The sequence below is a fragment of the Trichoderma camerunense genome, assembly GCF_050948025.1.
Source record: "Trichoderma camerunense strain CBS 138272 chromosome Unknown V8C40scaffold_4, whole genome shotgun sequence".
In the NCBI taxonomy this organism is placed as follows: domain Eukaryota; kingdom Fungi; phylum Ascomycota; class Sordariomycetes; order Hypocreales; family Hypocreaceae; genus Trichoderma; species Trichoderma camerunense.
In genome coordinates, this window is record NW_028145366.1 from 222,592 (window position 1) to 244,341 (window position 21,750).

At 47.2% G+C, this 21,750-nt stretch overlaps 8 protein-coding genes across 8 annotated transcripts; 2 read left to right on the forward strand and 6 right to left on the reverse strand.

The window, feature by feature from the left end:
- Positions 1 to 73: 73 nt before the first annotated feature.
- Positions 74 to 7,480, reverse strand: V8C40DRAFT_273175 (Aldehyde/histidinol dehydrogenase; the record flags this gene model as incomplete). Its single annotated transcript, XM_083220447.1, has 15 exons — positions 74 to 1,254; positions 1,349 to 1,548; positions 1,615 to 1,755; positions 2,494 to 2,575; positions 2,637 to 2,717; positions 2,780 to 3,210; positions 3,272 to 3,621; positions 3,695 to 3,831; positions 3,913 to 4,126; positions 4,201 to 4,372; positions 4,404 to 4,476; positions 5,690 to 6,062; positions 6,120 to 6,660; positions 6,741 to 7,139; positions 7,194 to 7,480. 15 exons carry the CDS (start codon positions 7,478 to 7,480, stop codon positions 74 to 76), a joined length of 4,662 nt encoding a protein of 1,553 aa, XP_083075996.1.
- A 910-nt stretch (positions 7,481 to 8,390) lies between these two features.
- V8C40DRAFT_273176 (aldo/keto reductase) lies at positions 8,391 to 10,304 on the forward strand (the record flags this gene model as incomplete). The annotated part of the gene is made up of 6 exons (XM_083220448.1): positions 8,391 to 9,194; positions 9,247 to 9,417; positions 9,476 to 9,619; positions 9,690 to 9,776; positions 9,843 to 9,926; positions 9,990 to 10,304. 6 exons carry the CDS (start codon positions 8,391 to 8,393, stop codon positions 10,302 to 10,304), a joined length of 1,605 nt encoding a protein of 534 aa, XP_083075997.1.
- Positions 10,305 to 10,781: 477 nt separating this feature from the next.
- V8C40DRAFT_285124 (uncharacterized protein) lies at positions 10,782 to 12,224 on the reverse strand (the record flags this gene model as incomplete). Its single annotated transcript, XM_083222297.1, has 3 exons — positions 11,980 to 12,224; positions 11,534 to 11,918; positions 10,782 to 11,465 (listed from the first exon to the last, which is right to left on the reverse strand). Exons 1-3 carry the CDS (start codon positions 12,180 to 12,182, stop codon positions 10,782 to 10,784), a joined length of 1,272 nt encoding a protein of 423 aa, XP_083075998.1. The 5' UTR covers positions 12,183 to 12,224.
- Positions 12,225 to 13,177: 953 nt separating this feature from the next.
- Positions 13,178 to 13,622, reverse strand: V8C40DRAFT_285126 (cupin domain-containing protein; the record flags this gene model as incomplete). The annotated part of the gene is made up of 2 exons (XM_083222298.1): positions 13,178 to 13,544; positions 13,600 to 13,622. The coding sequence occupies 2 exons, from the start codon at positions 13,620 to 13,622 to the stop codon at positions 13,178 to 13,180; spliced, it is 390 nt and encodes a 129-aa protein (XP_083075999.1).
- Positions 13,623 to 14,229: 607 nt separating this feature from the next.
- Positions 14,230 to 15,261, forward strand: V8C40DRAFT_285127 (NADP-dependent oxidoreductase; the record flags this gene model as incomplete). Its single annotated transcript, XM_083222299.1, has 1 exon — positions 14,230 to 15,261. The coding sequence occupies exon 1, from the start codon at positions 14,302 to 14,304 to the stop codon at positions 15,259 to 15,261; it is 960 nt and encodes a 319-aa protein (XP_083076000.1). The 5' UTR covers positions 14,230 to 14,301.
- Positions 15,232 to 17,228, reverse strand: V8C40DRAFT_236892 (Zn(II)2Cys6 transcription factor). The gene is made up of 3 exons (XM_083214138.1): positions 16,302 to 17,228; positions 15,956 to 16,239; positions 15,232 to 15,870 (listed from the first exon to the last, which is right to left on the reverse strand). Exons 1-3 carry the CDS (start codon positions 17,220 to 17,222, stop codon positions 15,318 to 15,320), a joined length of 1,758 nt encoding a protein of 585 aa, XP_083076001.1. The 5' UTR covers positions 17,223 to 17,228; the 3' UTR covers positions 15,232 to 15,317.
- A 455-nt stretch (positions 17,229 to 17,683) lies between these two features.
- V8C40DRAFT_236894 (putative methyltransferase-domain-containing protein) lies at positions 17,684 to 19,201 on the reverse strand. The gene has a single exon (XM_083214139.1). The coding sequence runs from the start codon at positions 19,004 to 19,006 to the stop codon at positions 17,843 to 17,845; it is 1,164 nt and encodes a 387-aa protein (XP_083076002.1). The 5' UTR covers positions 19,007 to 19,201; the 3' UTR covers positions 17,684 to 17,842.
- An 851-nt stretch (positions 19,202 to 20,052) lies between these two features.
- Positions 20,053 to 21,240, reverse strand: V8C40DRAFT_285129 (aldo/keto reductase family protein; the record flags this gene model as incomplete). Its single annotated transcript, XM_083222300.1, has 4 exons — positions 20,053 to 20,715; positions 20,788 to 20,814; positions 20,877 to 21,029; positions 21,109 to 21,240. 4 exons carry the CDS (start codon positions 21,238 to 21,240, stop codon positions 20,053 to 20,055), a joined length of 975 nt encoding a protein of 324 aa, XP_083076003.1.
- Between the last annotated feature and the right edge of the window lie 510 nt (positions 21,241 to 21,750).

Genomic DNA, 21,750 nt, shown 5'->3' on the forward strand with positions numbered 1-21,750 from the left:
CTATCGCTCCTTTGAACTCTTATTATGGCATCATGAAGAAAATCTACGACCGTTTTCTAACAATCCGATACCTTTACAACCGATTCCCCATGTTGACATGCACAGCCTTGATCTGAGAATAAGCTTCAAGACCCGCCTCTCCGAGTTCTCGGCCGATACCACTCTGCTTGACGCCTCCGAATGGCACGCGCGGATCACAGTCTTGGCTGCTATTGATCCAGACCATTCCCGATTCAATCTCAGCGGCCATGCGGTGAGCTCTTTCCAGGTCTGTCGTGAAGATGGCGGCTCCCAAACCATATGATGTGTTATTTGCCAGCTCGAGTGCCTCGTCCTCCGTTTTAAATCGCAACATAACAACGACGGGCCCAAAAATCTCCTCTCGGTAGACTCTCATCGAAGGAGTGACGTCGGTAAACACCGTTGGGGCAACGAAGAAACCTGTACCCTTGCCTTCAATGTCAAGAGGATGACCTCCGGCAGCAACCTTGGCGCCCTCTTTTTTACCAATGTCAATGTACTCCAGCACTCTATCATACTGTGCTTTCGACACTTGAGGGCCTTGATATGTATCCTTCTCCCATTGGCTGCCCACTTTGCTGACAGCCTTTAGGGTTTCCACGAATCTTTTTAGAAAGTCGTCGTACACCTCATCCTGGACTAAAATTCGCGACGTAGCAGTGCAGATTTGGCCTTGGTTGGACATGATACCTAAATGAGACCATTTGACGGCCTGATCCATATCGGCATCCTTGAATACAACAAGCGGCGATTTGCCTCCAGTTTCGAGTGTGATATTCTTCAAAGTCTTCGCTGCGGCGGCCATGATACTTGATGCCGTCGCCGTTGACCCTGTAAAGGCAATCTTGTCTACCAATGGATGGTTCACCAAGGCAGATCCGGCATCCTTGCCGAGCCCATTGACGAAATTGACTACCCCAGGCGGAAATCCAGCCTCCTTGATAAGCTCTCCAAGCACAAGGATGCTCAGTGGTGTCTGCTCTGCGGCTTTGAGTACTACAGTGTTACCGCAAGCAAGTGCAGGCCCCAACTTCCAAGTGGCCATTGAAAGGGGGTAATTCCAGGGAATGATCTGGCCAATGACTCCAATCGGCTGACGGAGAGTGTATGCAAATTTTTGATGTGTTGTGCTTATCGTTTGGCCATACTGCTTGTCGGCCCAGCCGGCATAATACCGTATCACAGCCACAGCTTCGACAAGATCAACGTCCAGTGCTTCTTGATATGTTTTACCTAAACGAATCGCAAGTGTTAATTACTTGCTAGTAACAGAGTGACAAAAGGTAGAAACAATTCTCATTATTCCCGAGGCAATGAATTCTCTCACCATTATCCCACGCCTCAATCGTCGCAAAGAGCTCTCTCTTTGCCTCAATCAAGTCGGCGAGACGTGTCATCAGTTGTCCTCTGTCAGAAGCTGACAGCTGCTTCCAGGAAGGATCCTTTAATGCTGCCTTTGCGGCTTTCACGGCCTTATCTACATCCTCGGCACTGGCAGCCTGAACGTTGACAATAACTTCTTCGGTGCTGTTTGATCGCATTAGTGATACTCAGTTCGATCGAGGCTTTAGCTGCTGTCACTTGTTTCCTTACGCTGGATCGATGGATGCGATTGTCTCGCCGTTGGACGATGCAACAAAGTCATTGTTAATGAACAGACCAGTGGGCTGGCTCCATTTGACGCCATTCGGCGCAGTGAGGTCGACCGAGGGAGGAGCCATGTTGTCAGAGGTTCTATATCGTGTTTCTGATGAGAGAGGCTATTGTAAGAAAGAGGAGGAGGGGTTATTTCATGGCAGATAACATGACAAAAACGAACCCCACGACATATTATCTAGCTGGCGGGCGGCTCCGCTGTAAGGAACCGTGACAAAGCCTTGATATTCTCACAAAAATACTGTGTCTAGAAACTACGACGGCTTAGAATCTCCACCACTGCGCCGATGTGGGTTTCAGTAGAGGGCGGGGTAAAGCACCCAATCTGTATAAAGGGACGAGCGCTTTCGGCCGCTAGACATTTGCAAGCTCAAATCGGAGTGGAATGGAGCAGTGGATAATGAATGACTCGAGAGAGCAAGATGGCCAGCGGCGGCGATGTTTAGCTAATTGCTGTGCTTATAGAAGCGGGCAGCGCTTACAGGTTGAGGGGACTGAATGGACATTGTTCAACAGTGACGATAGCACTAAGACGCTTGGTGTTCACTCATGAATGACAGTTAAAATGGACAGGAAAGAATATTATTATCGACCTAGGAAGAAGTCCGAAAATCTTGAAAGACAGACCCAGTGGCTACTGGGTGGCTTCCTCGGCATCCTTTTCTCTTCGTATTGACGAGAACTCAGTCTCAAAGTCAATTTCGGAGGTGGGAATAAGTTTCGACTTGAAGAATATTTTGAAGAAAACATATAGAACTGCGCGAGCATGTTAACCTAAAGTTCTGCAGGTGGGCCTCAAAGCGTTGCGTATAATACGTACCAATAAAGATAAAAACGTTAAGATAGCAAGTCAAAAACCCAGCGGCCGTAAAATTGCCCTTTACGAACACATCGAAGCCTAGGCGTGTTTGTAAGACTTGGTGCCAACCTACATACCCCAGACTCTAGAGACAACGTACCTGAAAAGAGGATGACTAGGCTCACCACGAACATAGTAGCCCATGAAACATATGGCTGCAATGGACTTTTGTATGGAAGTGCTGTATAAATTATTAGCTTAGATCGTAATGCACGAGCGCTCATTACTACAGATAGATCTTACCATCTCTCGAATAACCTTGCTTTTTGAGGCCGGCATAGAACCGTAGATAAGTCGCCTCAATGACTACCCAGCCGATCAAGCCGGAGACGGTAGTAATATTGACGAACCAACCGAATACCACAGACGTGTTGTTGGCAACGTTTAGGTAAACAAGAGGCAGCAAAACGCAAGTCAACCCAATGGCATAATGAGGCGTTCCAAATCGATTGCACCGTTGAAAGATTCGGGGTGCATGCCCATCACAGCTCAGGCCATACAGTGTCCGCGAGGCGATGAAGATGCAAGCTGAGCCACTGCTAATGGCAGAAGTGCAGACGATGGCATTAATAATTGACGGAACGACTTTTACGCCGGATCGCTGGAATGCAATAACAAAGGGAGATTGCTGAGCAGTGCCCGTAGAAATGGAAAGAGATGGGTCATTGTATGGACTATTTAGGAGCAGACATGAGTATATGATTCAAGCTGGGTGCCGGCGAAGAGGAAACTTACACAATGAGACCAACGATGAAGATACTAAGAACGTAAAATAGCAAGACTCTGTAAAACGTCTTTTTGGTGGCCGCCGGGATGATCTTCCGAGGGGCCCGGGTTTCCGACCCGGAGATTGCCACTACTTGAATGTTACCATAACTGAACGCTGCTGTAAGCATAATCTTCCAGAAGGCCAGAAAGCGTCCTGCCGATCCAGTTTTTATGTATTCGTTGAACGCTCCAGGATGCTTCCAATACCGGAAGCCTAAGCGATCATGATTTGGCGCTCCTCCTAGATCAATCACCAAGCCACCAATGATGAGACCGAGAATGAGCATGATCTTCAAGGATGCGAAAACAACTTCGGACTTGATGCCTGTTAACACTGATTTACATCTGGAGACTGTGCATATAAAATCATACCTCGCCATATAAACGTACACCGCAAAGGTTCAGGGTGACGATGACAACTAAGAAGATGGTGATCCAAACACCTGGATTTATAGAGTCATTCCAAAATTGAATCACGGTAGCAGCGGCACTGATCTCTGCAGGCACAGTGATGGCCATGGTATACCCTAACCCCGCGCGTAAGCATTGGAAATAAGAAATCCTCTGTATAATGACATGACACCATAGAATGTGACAAGAAAACTCACAGAAATTCCAACCTGTGGCCGCACCAAGTGCCGGCTCCACGAACTTGGTTGCATGTCGGATAAATCCACCAGTTCCGGGCATGAATGCGGTAATCTCTCCCGTCGTATATGCAACCCCGGCAGTGACAAACCCCATTACGATGTACGCCAGCAGTGCCCCAGCTGGGCCCGCGGTTGCAATTGCTTGTCCTGAGCCCAAGAAAAGACCAGTACCCTGTTCGATGCGGTTAGAAGCCGTTGAGACCAAGTATTGCCATGAATTCATCAAGAGTCATTGCATTAACATACAATCATTCCTGCAATCGCAATCATGTTGATGTGGCGAGAACTGAGGTCCCGTTTAAGGCCCCCAGCCTCTATGGCGATCATGGAAACTTCTCCATTGGAGGGCGTGTCGACTTCGACACTGCGCTCCAAGTCTTTCTCAAGTGCCATTGAACTGTACGACGGCGGTCGGCGGCTTGGAACACGCGGGTGCGTTTACTCCGTACAGTACGTCGGGCTGGACGGAAGATGTCTTTGAGGGCTCAAACTGCGCCTTCGCGAGTTCTCTCAAATACGGCTCTGAGTATAACAAGGTTGAGTTGTGAACATCATGCGTGAAATTGAGAGCGGCGGAAACAGTCGTAAGCAGCAGGGAGTGGTGGCTTGTAATACTATCGTACGGTAGCGATAATGAAGACCCTTGTGAGCAAGGATGTCTTTTTTCCGTTGTTGCATTTGGGGGGATTTGATCTTGTTCAAATACTTGTCGCCGTTATCACATCCGCATATCATTCCGACTCCTTGCACTCCGCCCACACCTCGCCTTCTTTGTTGGTTCCTTCGATTGCGCGCGTTCGTGGCAATTGACTTGATAACCTGCCATGGTATCCGATAGTTCATATCGATTAGCTAGTTGAGATCTGCCACCACGCATCGTTTGAACACCGACGCCGGCGTCTTCCATCTGGTTTGAAACGCCGGTCTGACCGCCCTAGTACGCGTTTACTCCACACGCGATACACTTAGTCAAGATAACGAAGCTTTGGTGTGAGGCATAGCATAGAGCTCTATGTAAATAAGTCACATCTTCGCTGTGGTCGATAACACGGAGACTTCAGAGGATATTCTATATGTTATCGCATTGAATTTCATTTTATCTGTCATCAATAATTCCACCATGGCCCACACCGATAAACAAGACGACTCGTTTCAACTCTACGACCTTCGTGTTGAAGTTGTATGCCCCCCAGGCAAACGCATCATGTGTGGGGCAAAAGAAGGGGATTTCTTTACTCTTCAAGGAGAAATGATCTATTTGCCTCCAAACCAGGGTATCAGTATATATTCGCTAGGTAAAAACCATTCTGCGCTTCGTTTCTTTACATCCGTATATGTATATATATATGAAAAAGCCCAAGACGCTGATGAGAGGTAGCCACCGTTATCCCACTCCTTCCTGCAAAACAAAGAGTCACGGCTGCAAACGACTGGATGACAACCGATGCCTTGATAGCGTGTCCTGATCCAAACTGCCCTTCACAGCTGAAGATTATCAGGGAGGGCGTTCGCACATTCAGTCATTCTGAAACAACTGTAGTTCCGCTACATCCTTGATAGATAGGGTATATTGGGCACATAGCTAGAAAATATGGTGATTAGGAGAGAACTACATGTAGTCAATAGTCTGATCAATGCATGAAGCTTCATTGATGATGGGCAGGTTGATGTCAGGCTAATAGAACACCGTTTTGAGTATTGAATGCGGCGCTTGATAATATATCGGCCCATGCACCGTCGTCTGTGAACAACGGGTCAAGGTCGGTGTGCTGAAAAATGAATACTTCGGGCAGTGGTTGATCAAGAGACTGTGGCATGGCTTGACTGACTTCTAATGGTAGAAAGGGAAGTCTTGTTGAGTTTATGTCGTTTTGATCCAGTGACGACTGCCTATCGCTGTTTGAAAATTTCGCGATTGGTGTCGGTTGTTCTGTCCTTCTTCTCTGGGAAAGTTTGGTGGCAATATTATGAAGGAATCTTGCTTGCAGCTCACAACTTGTGCCTGGGGCTGTCGCTTGTTGTGAGAAGGCTTGGGCGGCTGTACGAATGACGTCTATTGTCGTGGCCTCTATCTCTTGAACTACAGTGTCAGGAGCAGACAAGAGTAGCTAATTGTGAATTAGTATCTCGAATTATTAGGAAACGCATAACCTTAGTAAGCATACCTTGACAAGGAAAGCCGCGCTATAGGCAGTCATGACGTGTATCGAATCTTGAGCAAAATACAGCTGCCCCGAATGACGCGATATCAACTTCAGCATGTCCATGGCTCCGGTAAATGCGGCCCATATTATGTCCAAGTGCAGAGATGAATCTGAGAATTCTGATGACAGCACGTCTTGTAGTGGCAGAGAAAAGAGCTGCAGCCGAAAATGCGTCCCATAAAACCGAATCAAGAATTTGTGCGTCTCATCTTCTGAAGACTGCTTTTGTTCCACGTTTTGGATCCAATGACGCTCCCATCTCTCGATGCTGGCCTTCTTGAGCGAAAGTAGAGCCTCCGTATTCTCCAGCGGCACTCTTTCGCCTCGTCGAGAGTGAGGAGCATGGAGAGAAAATATTGAAGAGCTCATTAGTCTCAAGGTGACAAATGCACCCAGCAAATCGTCGTTTGGGTCCGCGATTGGGTCACCACACCAGGCCTCTATCGACTCTATAAATGCGTTTCGCTCAATCATCCACGGCCGTCCAGTTTGAAGGCTTATACTAGAAGATATTAATATTGGCCCGCGTGGTAACGGATGCGCATCAGAACATACCTTCGGTCATATACAAATAACACAAACCACGTTCTCTCAATATTGCGAATTTCTCGTCGTCTTGTCTCATCCGCGGTAGCACGGCTAACTGGGGAATAGGCTGTCAACTTGTGCCATCCCATGTCCATACACATGCGAATAGCATATCCCAAGGAGGTCCAAGCTCTCGTGTCTTGCGGCTGCTTCCAGTAGGTGAGAATGAGGATGGCTTGGACAATTTCTGTTGATTTGGCGCCATTCCGAAAACTTTCGGTGTATAGGTCTTGTGCATGGTCGTATAACGCATTGTACATGACAGGGTTGAATGTCTTTGCGGACATTGCCAGAACGGCTGTGAAGAGGAAAGATGACTTTTGTCGCACATAGAGGAAAGTATGTAGATTTGGATCAAGTTGGCTGATGTATGGATTAAGAACAATGATGAAACTACACTCTTGCATCAGTTTCTAAAGCATCACTCTGGGAATCGCAATCACTGACTTCTCAAAAAGGGATTTGGCAATGGAGAGGTTTAATATTCCCATCTCAATTGGGTCTTCTGGTCGACCTGGAGATGATGTCTCGGGCGGCTCCAATGCATCGCCGTCTGTGGTACTTAGTATTCGCCGCAACGAAAACTTGCCTCTCATTGCCTCCTGGTTGAGCAAACCAGACGGCTGCAAGTTGCCAGGCTCCTCAGCGGGCACACTCTCTGCAATAGAGGGAGTGTCACCGCTATAGTCCGGCGTCTTCTTCACAGCCGCATAGGTGGAAGGCAATGCAGGCATATTCCGCTTAGAGATCCTACACACACATCGTTAACCCAAACTCAGCGGCAAGTCATGTCTCACTTACTTTGTCCCAGGCTTCCGGCCTCTACGGTGCTGTTGGAACACGCAGTCAAGAGACTTTCGCGCACAACGCTCGCATTTAGAAGCCGGTTGGCTGCCCTGCCGGCATTTCATCTTTACTTTTCGACATGGGAGACAGGCATTCATGGTGACGGCAATGTACAAACGCGTGTAGCCTAGCTGGTTCGCGACGACCCGATATGTCAGTTGGTGGTGGAGCAATCAACTCAGCCGCGGGACACAATAGCCAAGACGCGAAAACGATGGCATCCAGGATCTGTGGAGCCTGTGGGCCTGACAGATGCTAGTCTCGTGTGGACTCCAGACAATCCGAAAGCAAGATTAGTAGAAGAACTTGGAGGATCCCGAGGAGGCGGTACGACGATTAGTGGTGCTCCGATATCAAGTTGACAACCCCGCATCACGATCTCAAGCCGTTACTGGGCAATCAATCTCGAAGGAAAGACCTCACACTAGATCCAGGCCTTCCGAGCACAGTCGAGACTACTGTGAACTCCCACTGCGGGGAGTGAGAGGCCGGCCGGCAACCTAAACAGCCGTTAGAACGCCGGTGGCTTTGACTTTGAAAGAGCGGGCTGGGGATTAACACCGCGGGTACAAAGTCAGATCACGAGGTTTTTGACGTGCTCCGAGTAGAAGAGTGATCTGCTCTTCGGCAAACCAAAAAGTTCTGGCCGGCTCAGTATATAATATCGCATTCGCATTAGCTTACACGTCTGGAACTACAGAACTGAAGCGTACAAAGTTTTGGCTGCTCAGAATTAAGTATTTTTCGAACATGGCCATCGCACAGCAAGGTGGCGGCGTGAGCACGGCGCACGTCAACATGATGACGGACACTATCATCGCCAACCTCCCTGCCGATGGCCTTCGCGTGGTAATGAGGTCACTTTTGGTACTATTTCCAGAGATCACACACGCTTTCGAATGCGAGACGAAGAAATTTGTTCAGCAGAGAGCTGTGTCTTCGATAATAGGAAAAGACAAAAAGCCCAGTCTCGCCGAGCTGAACAAGACGCAACAGATCGCCCGCAGTATGCTCGGATGTGGACTCTCATTCGAAAGTCTTCAATTGTTCCAGAACTTAGTCGCTCAGGGAACGGTTCTAATATCGAGAACTAGCGATGATAGTCAATATGAACTATTTACCTTTTTGACGAGCGTCGATGGCGATGTCGTGCAAGCAATGACTGCTGTTCAGAAGTCCCTTTTTATAGATACTGGCACGCGGGTAATGGATAATGGAGAGCACGCATTGGTAGAAGCTCTCTATCACTCATTAACAAGCTGCTATGATACTCTAAAAGCAACTGAGCATGATTATCCATTCGGGCGAAGCCTAATATCCACGGCTGGCATTCTTGGGCTACCTCGACCTACGCTTCTAGATGCGCATCAAGATCTCGGCAAACAGACCTCTTTGATACCATTACCCCAACAAGCAAGAGAAACTTTCCAATTAAACGGACGCACAGTTCCTCGAATATTTTCGGGGCTTTGGCAAATGTCCAGTCCTGCTTGGGGGGCTGCATCGTCCTCTAAGATTGTGGAACAATTCTCAAGTCATGTCCGGCAAGGATTTACAGCCTTCGACATGGCTGATCATTATGGTGATGCTGAAGTCATATTTGTATGTTATATTCACACCGATTTAAATGATGCTCATCGCTTACGCACTACAGGGACGCTTTTCATCTCTGTATCCTCACAGGCAAACAATATTCACAGCAACAAAGTACTGCGTATTCCATCCAATGACTGTATCTCGAGAGGCTGTACAAGCAAATGTCACCGAGCGATGCCGCCGATTGCAGACAGAGAAGATTAATCTCTTGCAGTTTCATTGGCAATTCGTAAGAGCTTAAAGAATGGTCCCCTACAGCAATGCGTTTCATGCTAACAGACATGAAGTATGAAAATCCGGATTATCTGAAAGCTCTCCGGTTTCTAACAGAAGACGATAGAGTTGAAACAGTTGGTCTCTGTAATTTTGATACAAAACATTTGCTTGAGGTGGTCCAATCTGGTATCAGAGTATCCACCAACCAAGTTCAGGTTCGACACAGCGATCCCTTTCTCGATGAGAGAAACAAATGATGAACATTCATCGCTGATATTGAAATAGTTTTCTCTCGTTGACTCTCGACCGGTCTTCGAAATGGGCAGTGCTTGTGAGGAACACGATATCAAGCTCTTAACATATGGCACATTGGTAAGCTTTCGAGTCGAAACTGTTTCATGTTTGGCTCCATCAACATTGACTAATCTACTACTGAAGTGCGGTGGCTTTCTTGCCGACAAATGGCTTGGAAAGCCCGAGCCAGATATATACGATGGCTCAATCACACCAAGCCAGCGAAAGGTAAAGTGATAAGACAAAGAATATACTCCTTCGCCGCTAGATTACTGACGATACCAATTCCAGTATTTCGAAATGATACGCAGCTGGGGCGGCTGGAGCCTCTTCCAAGAACTGTTGACAGTGCTGCGCGCTATTGCTACAAAACACAAAGTCGGCATATCAAACGTCGCTACTCGCTGGGTATTGGACTTTCCCTACGTTGGCGCCGTCATCGTTGGTGCACGTATGGGCATAAGCGAACATACAGATGAGAATTTGTCGAGTTTCGGCTGGTCCCTTGATCAATCCGATCGCGATGCAATTGAGGAGATCTTAATACGAAGTCGAAGGGCTGAGATATTCCAAAAGGTAGGTGACTGTGGAGCAGAGTATAGGTAGAGCCAACATGGCAGTGGCACAAATACTGTTGATTCATGATATAGAGCCAGTTTGTGACTAGGAATAAAGAGCGGCCGTTGAGCCATAGCAAATTATCATAAGGGGTGCTCTGAATTTGAGTATATTTTAAAATGTTGAAGATAGTACTTTTTTAACAACAAGAATGATATTGCCTTGAAGCTATTGGAGGCGAAATTGATGTTGAAAGGTTTGCCGTAACGTCCACCAATATCATTTATAGCTGTGTTTCAAACATTCATCACACCTACAAGATGAGAGCCCAGTACACATGATGTGTGTTTGTGTTCGCATGAACGCAAGTGAATAGAATGAATACCAACGTTGAGAGTAACAGTATTTTAATTACATGTATGTATGTGTTAAGATGGCTCAAATGAAACTGTATATATATATTTGCGCGCCACTTTGCTTTTAATGTTCACTGATCTATTTGATGTCAATTCGCTCCCCCAATGCCTAACCTGAAACAGCACCCGTCGACGTAATAGAAGCATCAGCCAGAAACCATGTAACTGGAGGCTGCGAAGAATGAGGGAAGATAAACTGCAGCTGACAATAACCCAACTGGCTCACAGTGCTGGGATCAGTCGTAATGGGAGTGTTGAAATTCGTCGAGAGGGTATAGTAACCATTTGCACCTTGTGTCGCCTGGCTCAAATACATATCCACCACAGTAATCGAGCCGCAGTTGAGTTGGATATGGACAGTATTCACCAAGCTGCGATCGGTACTCGTTGAGGCGACCATGTAAGATACGCTGTATGAGGAGCTTGGGTTTAATCCAAAGGAAGGGCTGGCCACAAAATACAGTCCAGTGGCCGCAACGTTGGTAATGTGGTAAGCATTCGATACACCGTCTGGACTACCCGAGGTGCCCACCCCTGCGTTCACCCATGCGGATGGGGAGCTATTGATGACGCTCCATCCGGTGAAATCAGAGGAAAAATCGCCGTTGGGGACAAGGTTCTGTGCCGGAGGCGAGACAGTGACGGTGGCGGTCGTGGTAGCAGTCGTTGTAACGGTAGTAGGGATAGTAGCTATAGTAGTAGCTGTAGTAGTTGAAACGCCATCGGTGAGTTCCGTCGCTACGGTTTGCCATGCTGTTGCTGTAACGTGAGGTGTCGTCACTGAGGTCGAGGTCTGTTACTAGTCAGCGCCATCTCTGGCGGGCAGGATGGGGAAAGTCTTAGAGAGAGAGATAAACATACCACTGTAACAGTCGAGCAAGGCGCCGTCTGAGATATTGTAACCGTCTTAGGCGGAACACCAATACAACTGCAACCCGCTGTGATGCGCTCGGGAGAGTACACGAAGCATTTGGTGACCATACACTTTGGCGGCTCCGGTTTTCCTCCTTGAGTGCCACGTTTGAACGGAGTAAGTGTTGTGGTAGGCGGTGGTTGCTGGTTCTGGCTACCAGTGACAGTTACTGTCGTTGTTACGCTCTGGGTTGCTGTTGACGTCGCCATCGCTGTTTCTGTCTTGGTTATCGTTTCTAATAAAGAAGGGACCGTCGCTGTGTAGACAGTGGTTGTAGAGCTGACGAAGTCGGTTGATGGATTGGCAGTGCTAGTGATCCATGCTGTCTTCGTTCTACACGCAATAATATTAGAGATCGTGGCTCTTAAGCCAGGTATGTCGAGCGCATACTCACACCCTGGGTTTCACTACAGTTACTGTTTTTGTAACCGGAGTCAGCGCAGAACAGTATGCAGATGCTGAATGGGAGTATTCTTTATCAGCAAAGCACTTGTATAGACTGTCATCTCTGCATGAGCTTCGCTCGACAAGCTCCAACGGAGTTGCGGCCACGCTGGCGGCAAGCCCAAGGGCGCCAATAACAATCTTGTTCATCATTTTGGCGTCTTAAAAAGAGATATTAGAGATCTGATAAATGAGGGTATCACTCATAAACATCGAGAAGAAGAATGTGGGCTCCCATGCCGTCTATAGCTTATAAACAAGATCTCACAACGAAAATTACTAACTTCTCTATCCCTGGCAATCACCCTGAACCTCGCCACGTCCCCCATGGCTCTATTGAATTAGGCATGAGTAGCTGGCCTAAACTTACGACACTATCCGTGATTTGATTGAACAAGGTCGGTAAAAGACCCGCAAAGCGCTGGATGGGATCTAAGTTGCTATTAATTCCCCTAATAGCACCACGAACTATTTATACTAGCGGGCACTAGTTTTGTTCAGCTCGTCCCAGTTCCTGGTTCTGTCTCGGTAGACGAAGTAAACATTACTCCCTACTTCGTAGTCTAGGCCAATGAATCGAGATTTCGTCGCGCGGAAGTGGAGAAGCAATCTCGCAATTAGCCAGGCCGACCGTTGGAAAAGTCGAGAATTTTAGCTTCAAGCAGCTGCCGCATTTTCATCCAGTCTAGGGAAAGATTGCACACGTCAGTGCATATATTTACCCTGGGGAAAGGCTCGTGTCCTCAAAGTACTGCTTCCTTTAATCAAATCTAACGAATTTGCTAGGTGCTAGGTAGGTAGATGCAATTTTTGTTCAGGAAGGCTGTGGCAGGTTTCAATTTTGGACAGAGGTTACTGTCTTGATTCATTGGATTCTGCAAGCTACACCGTGACCACTTAGGAGCATCTTGGGATATCACAATATTGACTACCTGGGCCTGGCTTGGCCTCTGATGCATTCAGGCCATTGCTTGACCTTTGTATCTATTGGAGACTGCTGCCCAAACCCTGCATACATATAGATGCATAATACCGGTCCTTTGTGTGACAGTTACCATATATTCCCAGTTACCATATATTCCCAGTTACCATATATTCCCAGTTACCATATATTCCCAGTTACCATATATTCCCCGTCATACATCTTTCTACCAACCCTCATCAAGCACTGTCAAGGCCTCATAACCGCCAGTCTTAACTACGTCAGTATCCACTACAAAAATAGCAATAGCCTGTGTCGACGTAGTTTTGCTAGTATTCTCTCCCACAGTATGATGACAGCCAGGGAGCTCCACAAAGCTTTGCCCAGGAGTGTACACCTTGGGAGGATTGCCATTCATGCCGCTCAGAAGTTCGCCTGCAAGAACGTAGGCGACAACGGTGGCACCGCCGTGCCGATGTGGAGGAGTGAAACCTTCAGGGGGGTAATCAAGATGGACACCGATGATCGATTTCCCAGGTGCGTTGACCAGCTCATGGTCAAAGAGGACTTTAATGTCTTCTCGCGGTCGATTGCTAGCCAGACAGCATCAGTAGAGTTCCCGATATTTGTATATATAAAGGCGCTTACTTTTTCGTCACTGAAGATGCCATGATATCTGTTTGAGTAGCGTGGGAAGCTCTGGTAGTCTGAAGTAAACGGATTCGATGAGGAATGCTTCAATTCTGTGATAGTTTGGGCAACTGAGAAGCCATTGTTGTCTCTTATATAGAAACGAACCATACACACAAACTTGGAAACTTATAATGTCAGATCATATAAGATGATGTAATGCGGCAGTCGTCCGATGACTTGATTGACCCGTTAGATGGATAATCAGTCAATCTCTCTAAGAGCTGTCAAACGTACTCCGGCTCAACATCCACTCGGGTCGGGTCAGTTCACACTAGCCCCACACACTCGGGTCGATTGTGGCTTTCCGGGCGCCCGACCCGAATACAGGCATGTCATTACCCGAAGCTTGTTCACATTATGATCAGTGATCGTTGAGTGACGAAACATTCGGGAATCGCCATGGTCAATTCCATACAAATTTTCCTATTCTTTTTACTACCTTATAATCGATCTAGTAGCCGGGCAAGGGGAGATAGCCGCCGTAACCAGGAAACCTCAAGTCATAAATTGTACAGTCACCCTCTCAACGGACATATGCTGCTTACTATAAATCGCAAGGCTTTTCCATCTACGCTCAAGAGGCTAAGCTTTACCTCTCATGTACAGATAACATTATCACTACTTGATTATCTTCACCTATCTACCCACATCGACAAAATGAAAGCTGTTCAAATTCTAGGCAGTCAAAATGATCACCGCATCATTCTATCAGACACCCTGCCTCGACCATCTCCCACCGGACAACAGGTTCTCATCAAGGTTCATGCCGCCGGAATAACGGCGGACGAAGTCATTTGGCCTGAGCTATATGCTTCTTCCAACAGAGTTCCAGGACATGATATATCCGGTACAGTCGATGCCCTCGGACCTGAGTACAGTGGACCACTCTCTGTTGGGCAAAGGGTTTACGCAATGATTGATGCAGACGCTCCTCAGGGAGGCCAGTCAGAATACGCAATTGCTATGCCAAATGAGATAGCCATCAAGCCTTCATCCATTTCTCACGCGGAAGCATCAGCCCTTCCAATCCCGGCACTGACGGCTTGGGAAGCAATCTTCAAGCGCGCGAATCTGGATAAAGGCAGCAAAATCCTTGTAACAGGCGCTTCAGGAGCTGTTGGTGTTATGTTTGTACAGATGGCGAAGAGGCTTCTCAATGCAGAGGTCATTGGCCTAGCTTCTTCTTCAAACCACGCTATGTTGACAGAGTTAGGGGCAGATCAGGTCTTGGACTACAACAATACCAATTGGCACGACGAGATTCATGGCGTGGATGCAGTTTTTGATACCGTTGGAGGCGAAACATTGGCCAAGACCTGGAATACAGTGAAGGAGACTGGTATTATCGTAACAGTAGGGGACCCAGCCCCAGCATGGGCCTTCGACAGGGGACAGCCCGAAGAATTACAGAATCATCCAGAAGTTAGGTGGTTACACTTTATTGTTTCTCCCGACGGCGATACTCTTTCTAAGGTGGCCTCACTTATAGATGATGGTACTCTAAAACCCATTCCTGTTGTGGCTTTTGAGGTGGAAGAAGCGGTGGAGGCCTGGAAATATGCAGCGCAAAGAGGCAGGAAAGGAAAAGCGGTGATTAAATTTGTCGCTGAAGAGTAAATAGGCGGTGGCTAAACGCAAAGTCTTTCGAGTAGTTGCGCTATGAGATATGCTATTCATAAATTTTCCATCAAATTTCCCCATTCTTTGCCTATGTCCGTTACATTGATCTCTTCTGACAGCCCATCCTCGAAGGCTATCTCTTCAAAACTTGGCATAGCCTGTATGGATGGGAAATCGATCCGCCCAGCACCGTCTTGTTGGTCAAGAACTACTCTTGCCATTAGTTTCATCTCTTCTGACCAGTGTCGCGCCTGCGACCATATTCTTGCGAATGCCTTCAGTATGCCTAAGAATACCCGAATTCGATCTTTGGCATGTGCTAATTCAGAACCTGTCAAGATGTGCTCACAACCAGACAGATAAGTGGCCACGGCTAATGATCCCATACACATGACAAAGGGGCTATGTGTTAGCGGTGAAGAGGAGGCGGTAAGTAAATCGACAAAATTCTTTGCCGCGTTAATTGCCTTGTGCGTATGCCGATCTCGATACTGTTCTTCAGCACTCAGAACTTCGGCAGGAAGCGGTGGCGCATATTTTGAGCATAGAAGTTCCATTGTAGTGTAGTGTAGCGTCGATCTTGGGCGATGGAGATGAGTAGATGTACTACATGGATGCCGTTAGCTTACAGAAAAACAAGCTCGGTGTGGAAGAAAAGGCGGAAATGGACTCTTCCTCGGGATATTCTCACGTATTTATCGCCATGTGAGCCTTGAATAGCACTTCATCCAATGTTCCATCGGATTGAACAGGGTCGCGCTTCGCCTGTGGCAAATGCAAATCCCAGCTCATCAAATTTGCTTCGGCGTTCTTCACCAAAGAATAGGCAGACTTGTTCGCAATGTCACCGGCAGCTAACGTTGTCCCAAGGATCTTGGTGGCATCGATGAGATATGCAAAGGAGGAAAAGCATTCATCGCTGTCATCAAACCCACGATTGTCGTACTCGCGAAGCGTCCGAGGCTGAGGAATCATCTTCGGCGTAGTCAGTAAAAAGAAAGCCACAGTCCATGACAGTTGGTATTAATATGTCTCACCCCGGTAACATAAAGCTTTTCTTCGCAGGGGATTTCAACATCTGCATCTACTGCCCAAGATGTGAAAGTCGGTAAGTGGCGAATGCCGGCGAAAAGTGCGTCAATCACATAGAGCTCCCACCAAGTACGTCGCCAGCTTTCTTCCAAAACTTTATCCCCGTGGCCACAGCGAGAAGCAAAATCTCGCCGATGAATGCCTATCTCCAGGCCCATCGTCTTCGCTCGCTCAAGATACATCGCGGCCCTCTCATTCTCTCCCGACCATTCTAGAGTGAGGGCTAGAAGCATCAAAGCTTGAACATTAAACCCATGAGGGGCAAGTTGACTCTCCAGAGCCTGCTCAGCCTGTTGCCTATAATTGTTTGCCAGCGAGTCGTGAGTATATAGAGAACCAATAAAGGCAATCATCAGAGCCAATCCATAGCTGAAATCTGGGGTTTTCTCAAAGTGGCGCATCAAGTGCGCTTGCGGTAGGATGAATGGATGACCCGGGAAGAAAAACTTATAAAATCCGTCGACTGGCCGGGTGGAAAGAAGGTCATTGTCCGCAAACACAGTTGGCCGCAAAGCATTGCTGGACGACATAAAGGTTGGTAGAGGGCTCGACTGCCCTGAAGGTAACCGAGGTTCTTCAGAAAGATGGCTCTGTTGATATACTGCCGGAATGTCTCTGATCTCTACCGCCGTTGAGTCATTACTGTGATGCTCCGAGGACACCTGCTTTTCGACTTCAGCGTGCCTCCGGCGGCTCCGCCGTAAATCCATATAGACGCATGTTTTGTGTAAGTTGCGGCATCTGGAGCAAGTCGGCACGACGGCATCGCACCGCAGATGCTGGTTGCGGCACTCAGTGCATGCTATCGTAACTCGCCCTTTGATCTTCTTCTCGCCGCGTTTTGGCGTGGTCATTTCACCTTCCATTTCAAGGCGTGATGAAGACGATACTTTGGGGGATTCAGCGTGGGCCGAAAATTTAAGTACATGTATTTGGGCTCTCTGACAGTGCGGCGACCCGAGATACTGTTCGGCCCCGCCACTTTCGAATTACAGCACCAGAAGTAATTGTCGACTGCCGCGCGGGTACTATTGAACCCGTCTTCAATTTCCATTTCTTTTTGAGCCTCGAGAGGCAGCATATGCAGCTATCTATTTACATCTGCAAATGCAGGCGATGAGTAATTATGCTCTTCTTCGGTAAAGAGCTATTCCATGCTGTCTAGTTGGAAATAATGCTCCTTCTGTGGCAAAAATTGCTCGAGATCCATCAGTGAGAGCCTGTAGTCATTCGCTCTGGTGATGGGTACTACAAGACAATGCCGAGGGATATGCCAGGAACAATCACCGAGTGCTCATCCGCCTAGAGTTAATATAGCTAATGAATCTTTAGAGTATCAACCATTTATCGTAAAAATTCTAGAGGCCATCTATCTTTCTAATGCCAGTAAAGTCTTGCTCTATGTCTAATCTACCGCGCAGCACGCTCTATAAATTGCAATCCTTTCTACCATAGTAACGCCAAAAAATGTCAATGCCCATATTGCTCATGCCCATCCAATTCTAAAGAGTTTGTAACCAACTTCGTCGGCTCGTCCAATGCTATCCTTCTTGTCAATCCACCGATTATCCAAAATTTTCAGATATCGGCTGTCATCCATGTCAGATAGGCTTGGCTTGGTGAATATGCTTTCTATCGAATCACAGACACCCGCAAACTTGCCATTAGGTCTGATAGAAACCATCAACCAAAAGACACCATCCGGCGTGAGTATAGAAGCAGCGCAATTACGAAGCCATCGCGCATGCTCCACAGCATAGACGACATCTGCTGCCACAAGGATGTCTGCATGTACGTCTAATGGAGGGGCACACCAATCAAGATGAGCCACCTGCACCAATGCTGTAGATCCTTCTTTGTAATGGGACGCTGCATTCTTTTCCAGGTTCTTTAGCACGGTGGGGTGGTAGTCGGTTGCAACAATAGACGGCAGTGAATCGGTTATTGTTGGTAACAGACTTGCAAGCACCAGGCTGACAAGGCCTGTTCCGGCGCCAAGCTCAACAATTCGAGTAGAGGGATCAAGTGCTTTCGTGGTCGCCAGAAAATCCATGGGCGCAGTGCAAAACATCTGAGAGAATGCGATGGAGGCTCCCCAAGTTTGCAGGCCAACATCGGTGTGGTCTTCGCCGGTTTGCATGGGAGTATCATAAAGATCAACCACAAAGGTTTCGGCGCCGTTGCCAGTCGAGAACTGAAATCGGCGCGTCATGCCGGGATCTTCATCAGGCGTATTGGAGTCATCCTCGGGGGAAGTAAAATACGATAGCAGTGAACATGCAGCATCCACAAACTCGTCGCGTATGTCATCGCTCATGGGAAACTCCCAGGTTTGTCCAATGAATCCGGTGAGCCATCGCACAGCAAAGTCGCGTTCTATCGGGTCCAGATACAGAGGAATCGCCTTGCCCGCCTTGGATGCCTCATCAGCTTCAGTCTCAGACGCATAACCTGAATCTAGGGCGGAGGCATCCTGGTTGTGACTGGTTGATTCCAGCTCAAGTACTGGCGGGATTGGATACAAAGTAAATTCGTGAATCCGACGCAGAGCTTGCCGTGCCTGAGCCTCTGTGAGACTAGTCGATTTCCTGAGGGGTGGCAGACTTAGAGACAGCGGAACCAGGGGAGTCTCCACAACAGGCATCCCCATTGTAAAGGCACTGCTTCAGCGGAAGCCAGACTGGTTTTGCTGGCAAAAGAGATGTTTACAGAGGCAGTTTTCTTCCCCTTTTCTTCCCTCTTCACCGTTTCTATAGTGGAGAGGCCCTTCGCCCCTCTGACATCCGTGCAACTAGCCCACGTGGGGCCTGTTTGCTGGCTTGTGAAAATTTTTGATACTCTCGTGGAGATAAGTTTTCAGGGTCTAACGAGCCTCTTTTGGTAAGACCCTGTGGAGACTGGGGGTTATCTACGAGTTATGTAAGCTGAATCACTGGGGTTAATTTGCACCGTAAGAGTTTCAACCAAACCGCATTAGCTTCATAAATGTTTATCTCGTAGTTTATCCTCTGGCCGAGTGCTTACCTATGAAAGAGGTTTTGTATTGACGAGATTGTCTTTCATATACAGTTTGCTTTACAAGGTAAAACATCATTTTGATTACTTTGAAGTTTATTTGTTGTGCGCGACTTGGATGAAAGCTTTTATTTCTAGATCGCAAATTTATAGGGTAGGTTGGTTGTCACTACCACCGAGATGAATGGCCATTGTGAGAGCATGCAAATGAGAATAATTAGAGATGAAATCATCTTCTGGTTTCTTCGTGTACTAACTGCGGTCGATTGTCATACATCAAATAATTGGCTGCAATGCGTCTAAGGCTTGGATGCGCTACAATATGCAAACTGAACAGTCAATGGCTCATTTTGACTTTCCAATTCCAGATAGTCTTGTATTATTTCTCCAAATTATTCCATATTGGCTGAATTGAATAGATTTATGGAAATTGTGCTTTGCTCTACTAACATTCAGAATTCCTTTCGGCCTTCGATGGGTTGTGGCCTATTGCATGCGCGCTTAAGTCAGACAATGCACCGAAATATTTAACTCAAGATCTAAAATAATGTTGTATATCGCTGTATATCACACCAGCGCTAACAAGTTATATCGAGCATCAACACTGTTAGAAAAGACATCTATAGATCTCTATAATTGAACTATCTACTCTGTAAGTCTATTTGGACAACACGTCTAGTTCTATGCAGATGCCCGAACAACCTTGCGGACGGAGATGAGATTGTCGATTGGCGCATCATCTTTGATAAGCTGCCACAGGCTTTCCAGCTTTTCAACGGTTGCTGCCTCAAGAGGGCCTTTGTTAAGTTCTCCCACGGCATCCTCTAACTGTTGAGCATTCACGGAGCCCAGAATCATCTGATCTCCAAGCTCTGCCTTGAGCGCCGAGTGATATCTCACCCAACGATAAGCTAAACCCGATCGACTGACACCAGTCTCTTCAGATAACTTCCCAAATTCTTCCAACATCTTCAAATAAGACGGTTTATAGTAAAGGTCGCGAAAGATCTTGCCAGTGATGGTATTGGGATCCCAGTTTCCTTTTCCGGATTCAATGTACTCTGGAGTTTTTGATAACAAGCCTCCTGCCATTGGCGAGTAAGCTTGAATCGAAATGCCAAGTTTGCGGAGAGTTGGGAACAGTCTTGTTTCGTTCTGACGAACTGCCAGCGAATAGCTAGACTGATATACTGTAGGAAGAACATAACCCTTGGATTTGGCGTAGTTGTAGAATTCGATCACCTGCTCCGGAGTGAAATTGGACACTCCAAACGTTTCAAAAGCTCCTTGCTTATACAGCGTCTGGATGGCTTCCATTTGCACATCCACAGGCGTGTCTTCATCCTTTGCGTTTAGAAAGCAAGAGTTAGTGAAGGCATGCGCAACGAGGTAACAATAAGGAAGTCAGCTACTCACTGGGGCATGTATAAAGAAAACCCGGACCTAGTTTGTACAGTCAGAACCTAACTAACAACATGGCATGTAAATGCACAGAGCCGGTTTACCTTGTCAGTTTGCAGTGCTTCTAAGCTCTCTTTGGCGAATTCTAGAATCTTGTGCCCCGCACCAGGCGCTATTCCAGTGGCTGCTTTTGTGTCGATAGCGAATTCGCCAGCTAACTTTGCGAGTCCGATGGTGGTCTCCGATGCGCCAAGGCCCTGTGTTGTCCAATTAATCAGCCATTGTTTCGGGCTTGTATAAATATGAAGAAGAAGAGGCTGAAAACTATTCGCATACATAGCTTCTAGCAGTGTCAATGATCTTGATTCCATGCTTGCGCATAACCTGCACGAGACCCTCAACCTCTGTGATGTTGTCGGGCGTCCAAGTATGAGCGCCGATGGCGAGCGACACATATTGAGAGGACATGGTGTAATGTGGACGAGACGTTATGGTAAGCAATTGATTGGCGAAAGTGCAGGATGTTTCCCTTTTCTGTTATTTCTTTCTCTTGACTACTGACCAAAATCATATCGACGGAAGAGGGACGAGAAATATCTTTTTATATATTGTACTTCTGAGTTGTTGATCATCAATTGTTTAGTTATTGAGCCTTATTTCCGGTTTCTGCCTCAAAATATTTAGTAATAGAGGATATACACGAAGTATACAATTGCAAATCGACGTCGGCCTTAAATAAAAAACAATTTGTCTGGCTGGTGATTTTCTTCGGTGTTAGCGTGAGATGACTGGCGCCTGACCCAAGTCGAACTCGTAATCAGAGTAACTTCTTTGTCCATGCCCTTGAACAACAATTCGGAGTGGCCATCCCCCAAAAATGTGACTGAAAGATCCTGTGGAGATGTTAGAATGCAGCTTGAAGCCAAAGGACGAGGCCAGTGAAATCATTGTTACTCACCAGACCGAGTGCCAGCTTAA